The 15,644-nt window shown below is 33.5% G+C and overlaps 1 protein-coding gene across 1 annotated transcript in view; it reads right to left on the bottom strand.

Moving 5' to 3' along the window:
- The window catches only part of UBA6 (ubiquitin-like modifier activating enzyme 6), an 80,914-nt gene continuing 65,270 nt past the window's right edge, over positions 1-15,644 (bottom strand). Inside the window, exons 23-34 of the mRNA XM_011940287.1 lie at positions 14,696-14,824; positions 13,192-13,243; positions 13,043-13,106; positions 11,812-11,881; positions 10,407-10,478; positions 9,729-9,846; positions 8,392-8,585; positions 7,528-7,655; positions 6,662-6,749; positions 6,358-6,452; positions 1,236-2,669; positions 1-905 (exon numbers count right to left, since the gene is read on the bottom strand). Coding sequence (XP_011795677.1) covers positions 2,534-2,669; positions 6,358-6,452; positions 6,662-6,749; positions 7,528-7,655; positions 8,392-8,585; positions 9,729-9,846; positions 10,407-10,478; positions 11,812-11,881; positions 13,043-13,106; positions 13,192-13,243; positions 14,696-14,824 — 1,146 coding nt within the window. The 3' untranslated portion in view covers positions 1-905; positions 1,236-2,533. The remainder of the gene's footprint in view (positions 906-1,235; positions 2,670-6,357; positions 6,453-6,661; positions 6,750-7,527; positions 7,656-8,391; positions 8,586-9,728; positions 9,847-10,406; positions 10,479-11,811; positions 11,882-13,042; positions 13,107-13,191; positions 13,244-14,695; positions 14,825-15,644) is intronic.

The raw sequence follows: 15,644 nt of genomic DNA, 5'->3' as shown, positions 1-15,644 counted from the left end.
TTTACAAAGATATGCTTACATGTCTTAATTTATTTTTAATAAGTAAAAAATTACTCAGTGAAACTGTACAAAAATCAAATCATTAATGTTTGCACCTGTTCTTTCAGTCATCAACAGTGATTTCATGGGTACAGAAATAAAATAATGGGAATTATCATTAACTTCATCCTGCCTTTCTAGTTTAGTAGAACCAAACAGAAGAAATTATGGCAATAACCATTAACTATAGAAAAAAAGTAATGGAAAAATGGTTGCAGATTTAATCACAAAATGAACTTCATTTTTGTTGATTTTGTTTTATATGCTAAAACACTACTATCTATAAATATGCACTGACAGCATCGTTCTAAATTTACTTCTGAAGCGATGTTGAGACTTCAATAAAATATAAGCAAGTTACTGGATCATATTTATGGATTGCTGAATGACTACCTGGAAAATATCAGTTACTTTCAAAGAACACAAAACAAAGTGAACATGGAAAAAAGTCTTCTTTGCAAAAGTCCTTTTATTAGTCCTATCCTCTAAAATTCCAAGCCACAGAGCCTTGAAATTCCTGGATTCTGTTTTAAGTAACCTTAATTTTAAATATGACACTTGAGATATGCACAATGGGAAAGGGTAGGCTATGTGAACAAAATTTAATTTATTTTTTCCAAAGGTAGTCATTTTCTTTAAATTCATCCTATCCACTTTTGCCCACTTCCCTATGTACAGATAATCCTTCAATCATGCAAATTCACTCTCCAGTTCCACATACATTTTCCCCACTTTGGTACTTTTACAAAAGAGGGAAACAATACAGCTGGTTGATAAAGTAATTTAAAGTATTTGTAAATGAAATAAAAAGAAAGTATAATACATAGTGTAAAAAGATACCAAATTGGAGTAACACTGATGCTAACCTAGTTTTGTTTGTTTTTGTTTTTTTTTTTTTTTTTTTTTTTTGAGATGGAGTCTTGCTCTGTCGCCCGGGCTGGAGTGCAGTGGCCGGATCTCAGCTCACTGCAAGCTCTGCCTCCCGGGTTTACGCCATTCTCCTGCCTCAGCCTCCCGAGTAGCTGGGACTATAGGCGCCCGCCACCTCGCCCGGCTAGTTTTTTTGTATTTTTTAGTAGAGACGGGGTTTCACCGTGTTAGCCAGGATGGTCTCGATCTCCTGACCTCGTGATCCGCCCGTCTCGGCCTCCCAAAGTGCTGGGATTACAGGCTTGAGCCACCGTGCCCGGCCTAACCTAGTTTTTTATTTAACAAAGTACCTACTAATGGTCTGAGAAGGAGAGTAGAAGGAAAGGAGCTAGAGGGAAATGACTTCCTATGGTTAAAAAAAAGCCAATTGCTTCAGAATGCATGATAGTCTTAGTAATAAAAGAATCATTTACTATTTTCACTGAGTTTACAGTGTTGGGTACTACTGTTTACATCATAATGAAAGTACTTATAAAAACATCTGCAATAGTTCATATCAGAAAACAGAAAGTTTCTCTCAATAAAGACCTTAAAAAATAAATTTTTATCTTCATTAACTCCCTTTCTGGGAATGGGAATGAAATAACATGCTTCTCTTTAAAAAAAAACAACAAAATTTAATACCCTAATTAGGTTTCTGGAAAAAAAAAAAAAAGACTACCCTAGCAATAATGTTTAACATTCTACTTTTCATCTATTTCTAAAGACACTCCCTTTACAAAATCTTTTAGTTTTATATATTAGAACAATCAGGTTTAGAGTCTCACATAAATAAAATATCCACATTAGAAGGCATACTGAAGAATCAAATGGTTAGCCACATTTGTCTGTTCACATTCACGGATTCTCTAAGAGCATTGTGTGAGTCCATATAATACTGTTCACATTTAGTCTAAGTTATTATGTCTCATCTGACCTACTGCTCCTACAACACATGGATGCTATCAACAAAAATCCTGATTTTTGGGACACAGTGATATAACAAACTCTGGTAAAACCAGCAGAGGTAACAGGATGGTAAACTGTAACTGCACAATTTAAAATGTCTACCCTTCATCCACCACTACCATACCTCTTCTTCCCAGTGGTATTGAATTCTCAAAGCCTAATCATATGAGAGGTGCAGGGTGCCAAACACTATTTGTATAGAAAATCAGTCTTCAAGACTAAACAAAAAAGAAATTCATAAAATAAAATAAAACTTTTTGGATAGTTGCATTTGTTGCTTTCAATTTCTTCATCCATATCTGTTCTGGTCATACATATTTTTTCCTTCTTTTTATCCAGAGAGATTAATACACAGATTAATACACAAAACTTTTGTAAATGGCATTCCAGTTCAAAGTTGCTTGTGACCATAGCCATGTGTGAACCGTTAGACGTATACTATGCCCCAAAATGTTTTATAACTCTTCAGTGCAGTTTCTTACTGATGTTTCCCTTAAAATTAAGGCTTAATGAAAGAGAAATCCATAGTATCATGAGCTGATTTTTTTTAGCTTCTGAATTAAATGCACTCTTTCCAAAATTAACTGGTCCTGGAGTAACATTAACACAACCTGTATTAATCAGTGTCATGACTGAAGTAGTATCTTACTGGAGGTCCAGGCAAATCTTCATCTCCATCAATGTCTGGAGCAAATGACACAGTAAGATCCACATATTTCTTTTCAGTAGAAGGTTTTACAAGTTTATGCATTCTAAGAAAAATAAGCAAAAATGAATACTTCGGTAAATTCTATAAAATGAAAAAATGATTTGCTGACTAATGCCATCCAGAGAACCTGGACTTATATCTAGACTTTAACATCTAATAATAATCTGCTTTCATATATTCATTTTCCTTTACTACAAGGTCTGAACTCAAGACACTCATTTACCTAACAGTGAATAAATTTGGACACATTGGTCATGATAAAGAATACAAACCATTTATTAAAAGACAAAAAGGCTCAGCGTGGTGGCTCATGCCTGTAATCCCAGCACTTTGGGAGGCAGAGGCAGGCAGATCACCTCAGGAAAGGAATTTGAGACCAGCCTGGCCCACATGGCAAAACCCCATCTCTAGTAAAAATATAAAAACGAGATGGGAGCAGTGGCACATGCCTGCAATCCCAGCTACTCGGGAGGCTGAGGCAAGATAATTGCTTGAACCTGGGAGACGGAGGTTGCAACGATTTTAAAAAATTGATTCTCCTCCTAAACTTCCTCTTAAGTTTGGAGGCATCATAAATTCAAACATTTCTCTGTAAACAGTAAAAAAGCAAGCTAGAATTTAAACCTTAAAATGCAAGCTAGAAATATGAAATGAAAGATATTTTCAGCTTTTTTCCTTATATCTAATCTTTATCCTATTTACTGAAAAAATCACTCTTTGCTATAGTCACTACTGCCTTAAATGAAGTCATCATCTATACATCCCTTAGATAACTGTATTGTCTTCTAGCTAGCTTTCTCTAGTCTCTTTTCTACCTCCAATCTACACTGCTCCTAGAATTCTCTTAAAATATAAATTTGCTGTATTCTCCTGCCTAATAATGTTATTTATTATACACTGTGTACCTACTTCATGCCAGGCTCTGAACTATGTAATCGATTTAATCCTCAGTAGCTCTTTCCATTTCACAAAGATATTTTGTCCAGTACATAAACTTTTCATTCTTTCCACCATTCATGATCACATCTCATGCTTGAGTCATTCCAAAAAAAAAAAATGTGAATTCTAAATTCCCAAATTTAGAATTTAGTAGGAGTTCTAAATACTACTCTTAATTTATCCAAAAGATACTTAGGTATCCTAATGAAGATCAATATAAGGTAAATTAATGCCTTAGCTAATATAACAGTAGTTTTACTTTTGTATGTATGCTCTTTTTAGCTGCAAAGACTGTTGATTTTGCCTGGAATAATCCTTCTTCAAAGGTAGCTCAAATGAAATCTACCCTGAACTAGAGGTCTGAGTTAGCACAATACTCTGTAAAAATTTTCATTATCACAGGTATTCAATTATACTTTAATGATTAACATGACCAGAGGTGAGACCTAGCCAGGTCACTGTCTCAAGAGTTACAAGCAGAGGGAACAATTAAAGCAAAGGTCCCATAATGGAGCATCATTAGAGTGAGTATTCAAGAATAAGGAGGCCAGTATAGCTGGAATATTGTGAGGGCAAAGTAGGGAAGGAACTTAGCAGGATAACTAGGAATCAATTTCCTTTAATAGACCGTGAACTGTTTAAGGGCAGGGCTTGATGAACATGTATGATAATAAAATATGAACAGGAATAACATTTGTGGAATACTTCTTACATGCCATTACACTATTAGCCCTATTATTTTAGTGTTCAACTATGGGCACAACCATCCCTATTTGTGGACTTGCAGCTTTTTGAAACTAAGTTTCAAAAGCTACTCCAGGTAACAAAATTAAGTAGCTGAGCAAGAATGTGAACCCAGGTCTTTCCAAAGTCAACCTCACGCTATTAATCACAATCCCACTGACTGACCTAACGTGTTCAGTACTTAACAGGTACTCAATAAATACTTGCTAAAAGGACAATCTAATAAAATGAAAAATATTACTATGCTGGAAGTTTCAAATATTGGCCAAATCTTAAAAGCATTTTTAAATAATTTGCCACAAATGTTAAACTCCACTAGTCAATACACTTTATGACCACATACAGTCCACTGCAGCATAAAATAAAGGAATTCTAAACACTACTCTTGCTTTATCCAAAAGATACTGAGGGATCCTAATGGAAAACAATATAAGGCAAATTAATGCCTTAGCTAATAAAATAGTAGTTTTACTTTTTAAGGTATTAGATAATTCAGACCGGATTATAATTTAAGAATGATTAACCTCAACTGATTATCATAGTTAAAGCCAATAGATACGTTAAACACAACCATCATGCAGAGATTCATTTACTCGTCTGACAAATATTTGTTGATAACCTTTTATGTGCCAGGTATTTATCTAAGTGCTTGAGATACAACAGTGACAAGATCAAATAAAGATTCCCACTCTTGTGAAATACATGTTTTAGTAGCAGATAAATAGCTAATATACAGTACATGGGCCAGGTGCAGTGGCTCACGTCTGTAATCCCAGCATTTTGGGAGGCTGAGGTGGGAGAAATCACCTTAGGTCAGGAGTTCAAGATCAGCCTGGCCAACATGGTGAAACCCGTCTTTACTAAAATTACAAAAATTAGCCAGGTGTAGTGTTGGGCGCCTGTCATCCCAGCTATACTCAGGAGGCTGAGGCAGGAGAGTCGCTCGAACTCAGGAGGCAGAGGTTGCAGTGAGCTGAGATTGCGCCACTGCAATGCAGCCTAGGCGACACAGTGAGACTCTGCCTCAAAAACAAAAACAAAAACAAACAATAAATATAAGCAAAATACACAGCAGCACAGCAGTCATACGACAGTAGTAAGTGCTCTGAAAAGAAAAAGTAGAGAAGAGTAAAGGGGACTAGGCATACTAGACTGGGGCCAGGGACAGGTTGCAATATTAAATGAGGCCTCTTTAGGAAGTGCAAAGACTAGGGGTGAGACTTGGCCAGGTCACTGTCTCAGAGTTACAAGCAGAGGGAACAACTAAAGCAAAGGTCCCACGCTGGAGCATGATTAGAGTGAGTATTCAAAGACAAATAAGAAGGCCAGTGTAGCTGGAATATTGTGAGGGGAAAGTAAGGAAGGAACTTAGAAGGATAACTAGGAATCATTTAGAGCCTTGCAGACCACTATAAAGCTTTAGTTTTCTTAGGTTCTTTCTTCCTTTCAGTCTCTGCTCAAATGCCACCTTAACATGTGAGACTACGACAGGCAGAGGGGAAACCCAGACTACTCAGTATAATATAGCAACTCAACACCCCCAACTCCCCATATTTCCCATATTTCCTTTTCCCTTTATTCTTCTTTAATTTCTCCAAAATACTTACTACAACCTAACACACTTGCCTTATTGTTATGCAAACTCCTTAAGTAGGAAAGAACTGTAGTTTGCTAACTGCTATCTCCCTAATGACTAGAATAGTATCTGGCACACAGCTGGCACCTTAAACAGTAATTTGTTGAATAAATGTGATTTGGCAGTTTGATTCCTCACAAGCCTGGTCATTAAGTGTTTCAACATAAGAGACAGATCTGTTTTTACTTAAGTGTACTGACCAAATCAGGTTTCTAAACCTATTAACTGAAGAGCTGAATCTCTTGAGAAGTAGTCTGTTGGCCTTCACCTGGCAGATTCACTGTCTTTATTAATGTCATTATACAAGACTAATGCTTTTATCTGAATTATAGTAACCTCTATATTTAATTTTTTAGTGTGCAACAACTTATTAAATTCTTGTTATTTGCTGCATATAACATTGAATACTTACGTTAACTTCAATCTTTTTGCATGACCAGGCATTACAGGAACATAAAGCATTTTGACTCCCTGTACCACCATTGTTGGCTCAATTCCATACTTCTCCTAAAAGTGAATACCCAAAAAAGAAACGATGAAAGCCTCGCTCAAACATAAAATGCTTATTTAACGTTGTTCCTAAACAATGCTTTATGACCAGTAAAAAAAGCAAATTCATGCTAAATAATGATAAATTCCAATAAAATTATAAATAAAAACAAAACAGAAACCAGACATAAAGCTACTAATGAACCAAATGAATAAAAGCATCTCACTTTGACTGCATTTATGAAATCCAAGAGGGTGAAATCTTCTTTTCCATGTACAGTCCATCGATCCCAAATTGTAAATGATATTTCATTTCTGTTATAGAAAAATATTCAGAACAGAAACATTGAAATTTTCTTCCCTTTAGTGATGATACAAGAAAAAAAAAAAACCCACTTCCAGAAGTCCATTATTTGTGATTGGGCTAGAAATTAATGTGGGGAAATAAAGGATAATATACCTTCTAAAATATTCCAATCTTATTTCCCTGTCATACCATATAGATAATCACTTTTAATCAGTACCTTGCTGATCCTTCCAGGGTCTCATTATAAATCCGTATGTTTTAGCAAGAGAGTGTTGTCTCTCTCTTTTTAAAATGCATGGGTTTCACTGTGTGGATGTTCCAGTCCCCTCTTACTGGACAATTTTGTACTTTCATTAGTAATGTATGAGAGTGCCTCCTTTCTCATACCCTTGCTAAGATAGCTTTTTTTCAAGTTTTTGGTTGTTGCCAATCTGAAAACTAAAAAGTACAGGCCCAGGAATTGTTCTGCTTTGTCACAAGCTTATGGAATTCTTCTAAATCTCATGACCTACACAGTCAGACACCAGGGTACCTTCTAATTCGTCTAGCAGACACAGATGAAACCATAATGCCAAACAATGTGGTAGATAAAGTATTGTAAGGATTCTTTAGCTACTTTAGTCAGAAATATTTAATGAAGATGAGGTTTGGGCTGATCTTGAAGTGATGGCAAGAATTTACACATACACAATAGAGGAAAAAAAGAGGTGAAGCTAGTATTTTTCCCTTTTAAAAGGTATTTTATTTCATTCTCATTATACAAGAGAAATAGACCTTCATACATACCTGATTTTAGTTTTCCTTACTTCAGATGTCTCTGTAAATACTATAATTGGAATGGCTAAGTTAAGAAAACAATTTTTGTAAGCTTCAAATGGATAGCCACCAGTTACTTTGATCATCTCCAAGGCAACCTAGATAAAAGAAGGTGATATGATAATATAAATAGCCTAAAACTATCTGTGATTTTAATTGGATCTATTCAATTTTCACAAGTTTTCAAGCATTTCTCTGTAGATAGTAAAAGCAGCTATAAGACTAATGTAAATTTCTCATTATAGGTCTCTGTACTTTTAGTATATTTTATACATTCAAATCTTCAACCTACTCTATACATGGTAACAGTTATTTAAAAAAATATTAATTCAACCATATAGTCTCCCTACTTTGAAAGCACATGCTAGAACTCAAAAAACACAATGGTCTAAAATCACTTAATACAGGGGTAAATAACTACATAGCTTCATAGATAATTATATAGAGTAATGATGTAATATGGCATAATAACTAAGGCCGCACTTAAAGATTCTGAATCATTATGAATACAGATCAGGGAAGTTCATTTTATTCAAGAAAAACAGAGTACCTGCTTTGTATGAAAGACGTAAAGATCAGTGAAAAGATTATTGCCTATAAGAAAAATTATAAACTATCTTGAGCTTATTTTTTATTTTAAAAATGTATATTTAGGTAAAACTTCAAAATACAGATGACTGCATTTTCAGAAAGTATTTTGAAATTTTAAATTATGTGATCCAATATCTATCCTTCCCTCTCTAATATCTCTGAGTGACTGGGTTGGTATGATGGGGAAGTCAGGGAAGAGGCAATGAAAAAGGAGCGTTTTTATTTAAGGAATAATAAACTTACCAAACCAGAAACTGTAGCAGTGGTTGTTGCGATAGCAGGTATAATTTTACCAGCTACGCGCTTTGTTTTGAAACGGTCAGCTGGTTCAATGCTGTACATTTTGGCACGAAGATTTGATGCAGCTGTGATGAAATCTATGTGTCCATTATGATCGTCATCTTTTTCAAATGAAAGCACTGCCATCTGAAGGTCACCTGATTATACCAACCAGAAAAACAAAGTTCCATAGCAAGCAGTAAAGATTTTAACAGGTAAAAAGCAATGTGGGTTTACTAACTTTTAAAGATTCCTTTTTATATTTTTACATGACTGAGAAACGTAAGAATACAGGCAACTAATATTGAAGGCCATGAAAACAGCTTTTCCCATGATTAAAGAGAGCCAATTTTTTTAAATTAAAAAACAAAAAGAAAATGATGGTTTTAATGCCACTAAACTAGAGACGTTTCTGTATTTAAAAAAAATTTTTAATAAATAGCAAAATAAGGAAGTTGTGTACCACACATCTGCTATCAAGAGGTTTACCAAAAAAAGCCAACCTTAGGTATAGTTCAAAAATTTATTCCACAAATCCTACTCTGAAACATTTTCCTTCTGGTAACTAAGAATAGGGTCAGTTGGTCAAATTAAAACAAGTAATTTCTGAAATCTTTGTAGATCCCAAGATCCTTCTAATTGTTGTTATTCTGGGCTATTTTTCCTGAAATTCTACTGGTCCATGCTTAAAATCCCAAAAGTTTGGGAACCACTAATTTACAAAACTAAAAGACGGTGAGCAGCTCAAAACAGATGAGTGTATGGCTGTTTTTAAGGAATTAAAAATTCAGTTTTCCTGTATTTTTATATTTAAGTCCATCTAGCAAGGAAGTGTATATAGGTCATTCTGTATTCCCTGTCAGTAATTATGAAGACTAAGAACCTAAGAAGCGTTCTGTTTATAGTTCTTTATCCTAAAGTGATTTAAATGGGTCTGTCCAAAGATTAGTTTCCGCAAGGACCCCATTAAACTGAATTGTTAATTCCTTAAAAACAGAGCTATTCATTCATGGTTTTAGACCTGCTCACCACCTAAAGAACTAAAACAATCAGAAAAACAGCAACAAAGCAGTTAATATGATTTGGAGAATTAGACTTCAATCTTTGAGGGTAATAGTGGGGAAAATGATGAATTTAGTCACAGTTAAAGATGAACACTGACTTTAATATGATCATGAAATCAATCAATACTATCATCATTATTGTTGCTGTGATTAAATTCCACAAATTCTTAGGTGTAGAGCTTGGTAGAAATAAAAACTCACCCAGTTTAAAACATTTTTATAAAGATTTTCCCTTACTTTTGGTGGCTTCATTAGATAAAATAGCCTTTTCTAGTTGGAAAATTGCATTCCTCTCATCTTCACTGCTAATAGGAACGTGGTCTGGTTTCCTTGCAGTTTCATCGGTTTGAACAACCTTTGAATACATGAATATAATTTTATTAATGTTATTTCCTGCATCTAAGTTTGGTTAGCATTTAACTGTTTTGTCAAATTACAAACAGAAAATATTTTCTCTATATATTTTCATCAGATTATTAATCATTGCTCCAATGTATTTTATATATTCCTTTAGAAGGTATTATGATGTTATTCATGTATGTATTTTATTATCTATCTTCTCACACAGGCATGTAAGCTCTATAACAACAGGGATCTTTATGTATCTTGTTCACTGACAGAACTCCAATATATCTAACTTTTAATACCCAGGATGATATAGTGGGCATAAAAAATATTTACTGAGTAACTCATACAATCTAAGTCCATACTGATCTTTTTAAAAATTCCACACTAGAATAAAATTAGTATTAATCAACACTTTGTGATTCTGACAAATCTACTTTAAACTCAAGTTGCACTGACAAGAGCAAGAGCAAGAACCATTCGTTGTGATGTTCTCCAAGTTTAGAATGGGACTTGATATAAGTCCAAATTCCCAAACTATTTGCTGAATGAATGAATTTTTAAACATACCTTATTGGAAGGTTTGAATTCCTGAATCTTTACTTCTGAAAGAATATTCAAGAGGGCATCTGCTGATAAGTCCTGTTTTTAAAAAAGTAATTTTACCAACAAACATTTTCTTCTATTTCTAAATTTTAAAGCTAAAAATAGCCTACAAAAGGTCCTTAATCATATTACAATATGTGAATACTTCATTATCTGAATATGTAGATATCCATTTGAGACATTTACCTTTATTTCTATAAAAATATCCCCCCATAAAGGTTATGGAGGAGGAGAAGGTAAGGGGTAAAAAAGTACTTATTAGTCAACAAACTTGAAATTTTAGTCCTTCTGTAAATTTTTTAAAAGGCAGTTTTAGGACTGGTTGTAAATATAAAACTGAGTGACATGATCAGTCAGTTTTAATTCCCTTAGCTTTATGTTTTATGTTTTTAATGTTTTACAAAGTTCCCTGAAGTAAGTACTCAGTAAGTAAAATAAGTAAATGGAATTCATACCTTAAAAAGGAGGGAAATATTTAAATGGTTAAAGATGAACTTAGATGAATTTAAAGCTGTGGGTTGCATTTACATTTATCATTAAGAAGCTGTTTGGCAAAAGCTGAGACATAGTGCTTTTGAGGTCAATTACCACACTCACCATGAAATTACCACTGATTTTCCCAAAAAGAATATCAGACTGAATGCCACTATTTTTACCAAATATTTACAATTTATTTGTATGAATTCCAAAAAGGATTAATCTAAAACACTGTTATCTGAATCCAAAATAGCCAACATTAATTATGGGATCTGATTCATATTTCTCTGTTCAGTGCACCTAAAAGTACAGCAATTTACTTAGCTAGAACACGCATTTGTGAAGAAAAGAGACAAATGCCTCTCAAATAAAACCGTATTAGGCTCTTTAGATGTTAGTCAATGAAGATGATGTTTAAGAGAATGAGTATGATGCTAAAGTAAGAAATGTCACTATAAGGGAGCATTTTCAGATTTCCTGAAAAGCACATAAATTATTATAAAATAAATCAAGCAAATGTTAACAAAGAAAATATCTTTGAAATATTTCAAAATTGCGATGAAATGGTTTGCCGTGGCTTTTTAGAATAACTAGGATAACTGAAGCTGATAAGCAAGTTATAAATATTTTTAAAACAAAGTTTAACTGCTTTTAACAAATAATGCTGTTTTTCACTGTTTCAACTCAGAAAGAAAAATCCGACTTCTACTTAGCAATACTGCAATAAGCTTTTAGCTTCCATTATGTTAGTATGGGTAAAAATACAATAAAAATTCTACATCAAAAGAATGATTCTTATAACAAATAAATATGTTTTGATGCAATTAGTGCATCAGTCATCTAATTCTAATTTGGTTCTGCATCACTTGCTAAGGCGTAAAGAGTATCTTACCTCTTCTGTAAATGGAATACAATATACTGTAGCATATAGTTTTGCAGCATTCTGAAGGAAACTGAGGTGCCTTTTGAAATCAAAAAATACAGCAAAATTTGAATGCACAGTTTTAAAGATAATATTTACCTCATTATGAACTATAGCCTTTAAATGTAGTTTGAAGAAATATAACCACAGAATTATTATTTCAGGATTTTTTTTTTAAGTTAGACAAAAATATTCTGGTCTACACCAAAACACTACAGAAGTTATAAAACACAAAATATCAAACAGTTATTCTCGAAAACACTTAACATTCAGGTAGTGATCATGACTACCTTCGGAAGAGTGAGCGGACAGAAGCAGAAAACTCAGACCAGTGAACAATAATTCATTTTAAGTCATAAGAAATAGTATATATTTGGTCTTAATGAGTATATATCAAGTTCAAACTAAGTAAATGTGTTTATTTAAAAACAAAAAAAGAAAGTCTTATAGAAGAAACAGTCCAGCATAAAGTGACTGGAAGCCTAAAACCACCACCAGATGAGAAAATTAAACACAGAGTTATCTGCTGAAAGGAAGGTTAGTGAAGGCAAGCTCAGTGTTTAAAAATATATATACATAAATTTGGGTATGGTGGGATGCACATGTAATCCCAGCTACTCGGGAAGCTGAGGTGGGAGGATTGCTTGAGCCTAGGAATTCAAGACCAGGTTGGGCCACATAGTGAGATCTTGTCTCTTTCAAAAAAAAAAAAAAAAGAAATAGAAAAAATACATACACACACAAGTGTGAATCTAACGTGTATCTAATATAGTGCTTCAAGGTATTCACACAAAGACCAACTCCTTTGAAAATAATTTGAGATTTAGGGAGTTATTCAGTAGTAATTATTTCTTCCTCCATATAACTGAAGATTCTTATATTTGATTTCATTAAATGTAAAAACAAATTGTCATTTTACTAATTTATGGATAAAGTAAAAAAGGTGATTTTGGTTTCACTTTAGACATTTATTATAAATAATGAGGTTATTTACCATGTAAATGAATGGATTCACATTTGTGTGGGAAGGATTGCGGCTGGCTTTCTTGGTCAGAATGACTTGTTAACTCTTAAATGAACAGGGATGAAATAATTTAACATTAAAGAGCCTAAGGGTTTCACTCTGCAATGTACAGTTAAGGAATTTACAGTGAAGAAATATATAATAAAGATACATATCAAACTAAATATAAATACTTACAAAGGTTCATTTAAATCAAATTTTATTGGAGAGGGTGGCCTCTTTGGTGATTGCCAAAACAAACCTGGCAAAAAGATACAAATGTTATTTTCAATGTATGTAGCCAGCAATAAATGTCATTAAAATTTATTCTCAACATTTATACTTACTACCATCTTTTAATCGTATGTCCAGAGGGAAACAGTGAAGAAGTTGAAGAGCCTAAAGAAAAAAGAATGAATGAAAGACATCCACTACTTAATATTACCTGAGAAAAAATTTAAAAAAAAATTTAAAAATGTGTGTAGTAAATATACGCACATGCTTCAAAAATCAAAACACATTAAAAGATACACAGTGAAGTCTCCCTACCACCCTTGTATTCCATCTGTCCATTCTCCCGCCACTGCCCCTCATAAATGAAAAATCTAAAATATCATTTTCTATCACTATTTGTAGGTTTATTGGGAGGTGGTATCTATAGCAAACAAACGTAGATTACTTCACTTCTTTTTATATAAATGGTGGCATATTTTACATGTCATTCTGTTCTTTTTAAAGAGCTAATACTTAAACAACAAAACCAGAAAAAACACACAGTACTTTGTATTTTTGAAATGATAACATGTTTGAGATTTGCTTCAAAATCACCTGGGGGAAGGTAAGAATGAATGGGGATGGTGATGAAACAAGATTTATCTATGAATTGATAACTACTAAACTTGGGTGATAGGTAAATGACAATTACATTAGGGTTCATTATACTATTTCCTCTACATTTCTATGGCTGAATATTTTTCATTATAAAAAAAGTTTAAAAAAAATCACAGAAGATAAGAACTAAAGAGTTCCTTAGATTTTTGAAAAAGGGGTCACTGATAACCATGTTAAGAACAATTTGAAGAGTAATGAGCAAAGAAGTCAAATTTACTGGGTGAGGAAGTGGTAACATTGAGTAGTACAGACCATTTTTCCAAGAAGTAGAGCTCTGACGAAAGTAAAAAGACAGAAGAAGTATAAATGAAATATTTTTAAGTGGGATGTGGTGGCGTGCACATGCAGTCTTAGCTACTTAATAAGGGTTGAGGCAGGGATCACTTGAGCCCAGGAGTTCCAGGCCAGCCTGGAAAACATAGAGAAATCCCGTTTTTGTTTGTTTTTTTCCAAGTTGTTTTTAAGGAAGATGAACTAAAGAGCCTAAAGAGAGGGAAAGACTAAAGAGAATGCAACACACATTTCAGCAACTATATTTAACTGGAGGTAAGAATAACAGCTAATATTTAGTAACTTTTTATGTGCCAGGCTCTGTTCTAAATGCTTTATAAGTCTTACCTCCTTTTATCCTCACCACTACCTTATGTATTAGGTACAAATTTATTATTTCTATTTTACAGATGGGGAAACAGACATAAAGTGTGATTATCGAATATGGGTGGATATGGCAAAATCCCAGCAAAATTTCTGACTGAATACACCTATTTTCTCAGTTTCTTGCTGCTTCTATTCTGAACAAACTTCTTTTAGATTAGCATGTGTTCTCATTTAACTTACTACTAACTTCTGAAAAGCTTGCCAAAAGAAAAAATATACATTTCAGGTCAATGAAATTAATTTGTTAATAACTAAATAAGTCAAGGTCAGACTTTTTCTTAATGTCTCCCAATGCATACTTACCTTATGGTTAAAATATTTTTCAAACTTTAATCTTGCTAATTCTACACACTGGGACCAATTTCTAGGTCTTCTGCTAAGTAACTTTATAACTTGAAAACAGCCTTCTAAACTGTGTCCACTCTGTATCTTCTAGAATGGGAGAGAAAAAAAAAAATCAACATACTTCCAATTACAAACATATATACATCCCCCACCAAAAGTTAGCCTAAGTTTGAAGTGTCAGCTCATGTGTTTTATGCTTTTCTTTTTTCACCTCAAGCTCCTTTTCCCTTCCTTCTTCTTTAAGCTCTTTCTTTTCTGTTTGAGAAGGGGAAAGGTAAGAAATAACACACAAAATTTTAACTGATTTCTTATCTTACAAGTTATCCTCATATTTTCCTAGCTGTAAGTTATTAGTACTATAATATATGTACTTACTAAAAGTGCTTTGAATATTTGATACTAAAAAGTGGGCCTTGTTAGCATAAGATTAAAAGAAAGTGAGAAAACATCTTTAAAGTTGCCTTCACTATAAGAGTAATAAGTCTTGGAGATAATTGTTCCCTCATGAAATTTTAACTAGAACTTACCTCAATTTTTTATTTCCAAAGGGCTTAATAAAAGCCCTTTTATTATTTGTAGTCCTTCTATCATAATTATCATATCTTTAGTAGCTTGAACCATATGAATTGCTGTTTTATGAGTCAAACATGGTCAAATATTGACAATTCTGTATAGTTCAACCAAACCAAAAGGATAATTTGTGACCTAATTTCAAGATTCCTTATGTATCATTTCACTTTTTATATATAATCACTCTTTATGGAGGTAAAACAAATCACTTGTAGATGACTTGAAAATAAGATTACTCTGGGCCGGGCGCAGTGGCTCAAGCCTGTAATCCCAGCACTTTGGGAGGCCAAGACGGGCTGATTACGAGGTCAGGAGATCGAGATCATCCCGGCTAACA

This window comes from Colobus angolensis, unplaced genomic scaffold (assembly GCF_000951035.1).
Source record: "Colobus angolensis palliatus isolate OR3802 unplaced genomic scaffold, Cang.pa_1.0 Scaffold189, whole genome shotgun sequence".
Lineage (NCBI taxonomy): Eukaryota > Metazoa > Chordata > Mammalia > Primates > Cercopithecidae > Colobus > Colobus angolensis.
This window is presented reverse-complemented; position numbering and strand designations above follow the sequence as displayed.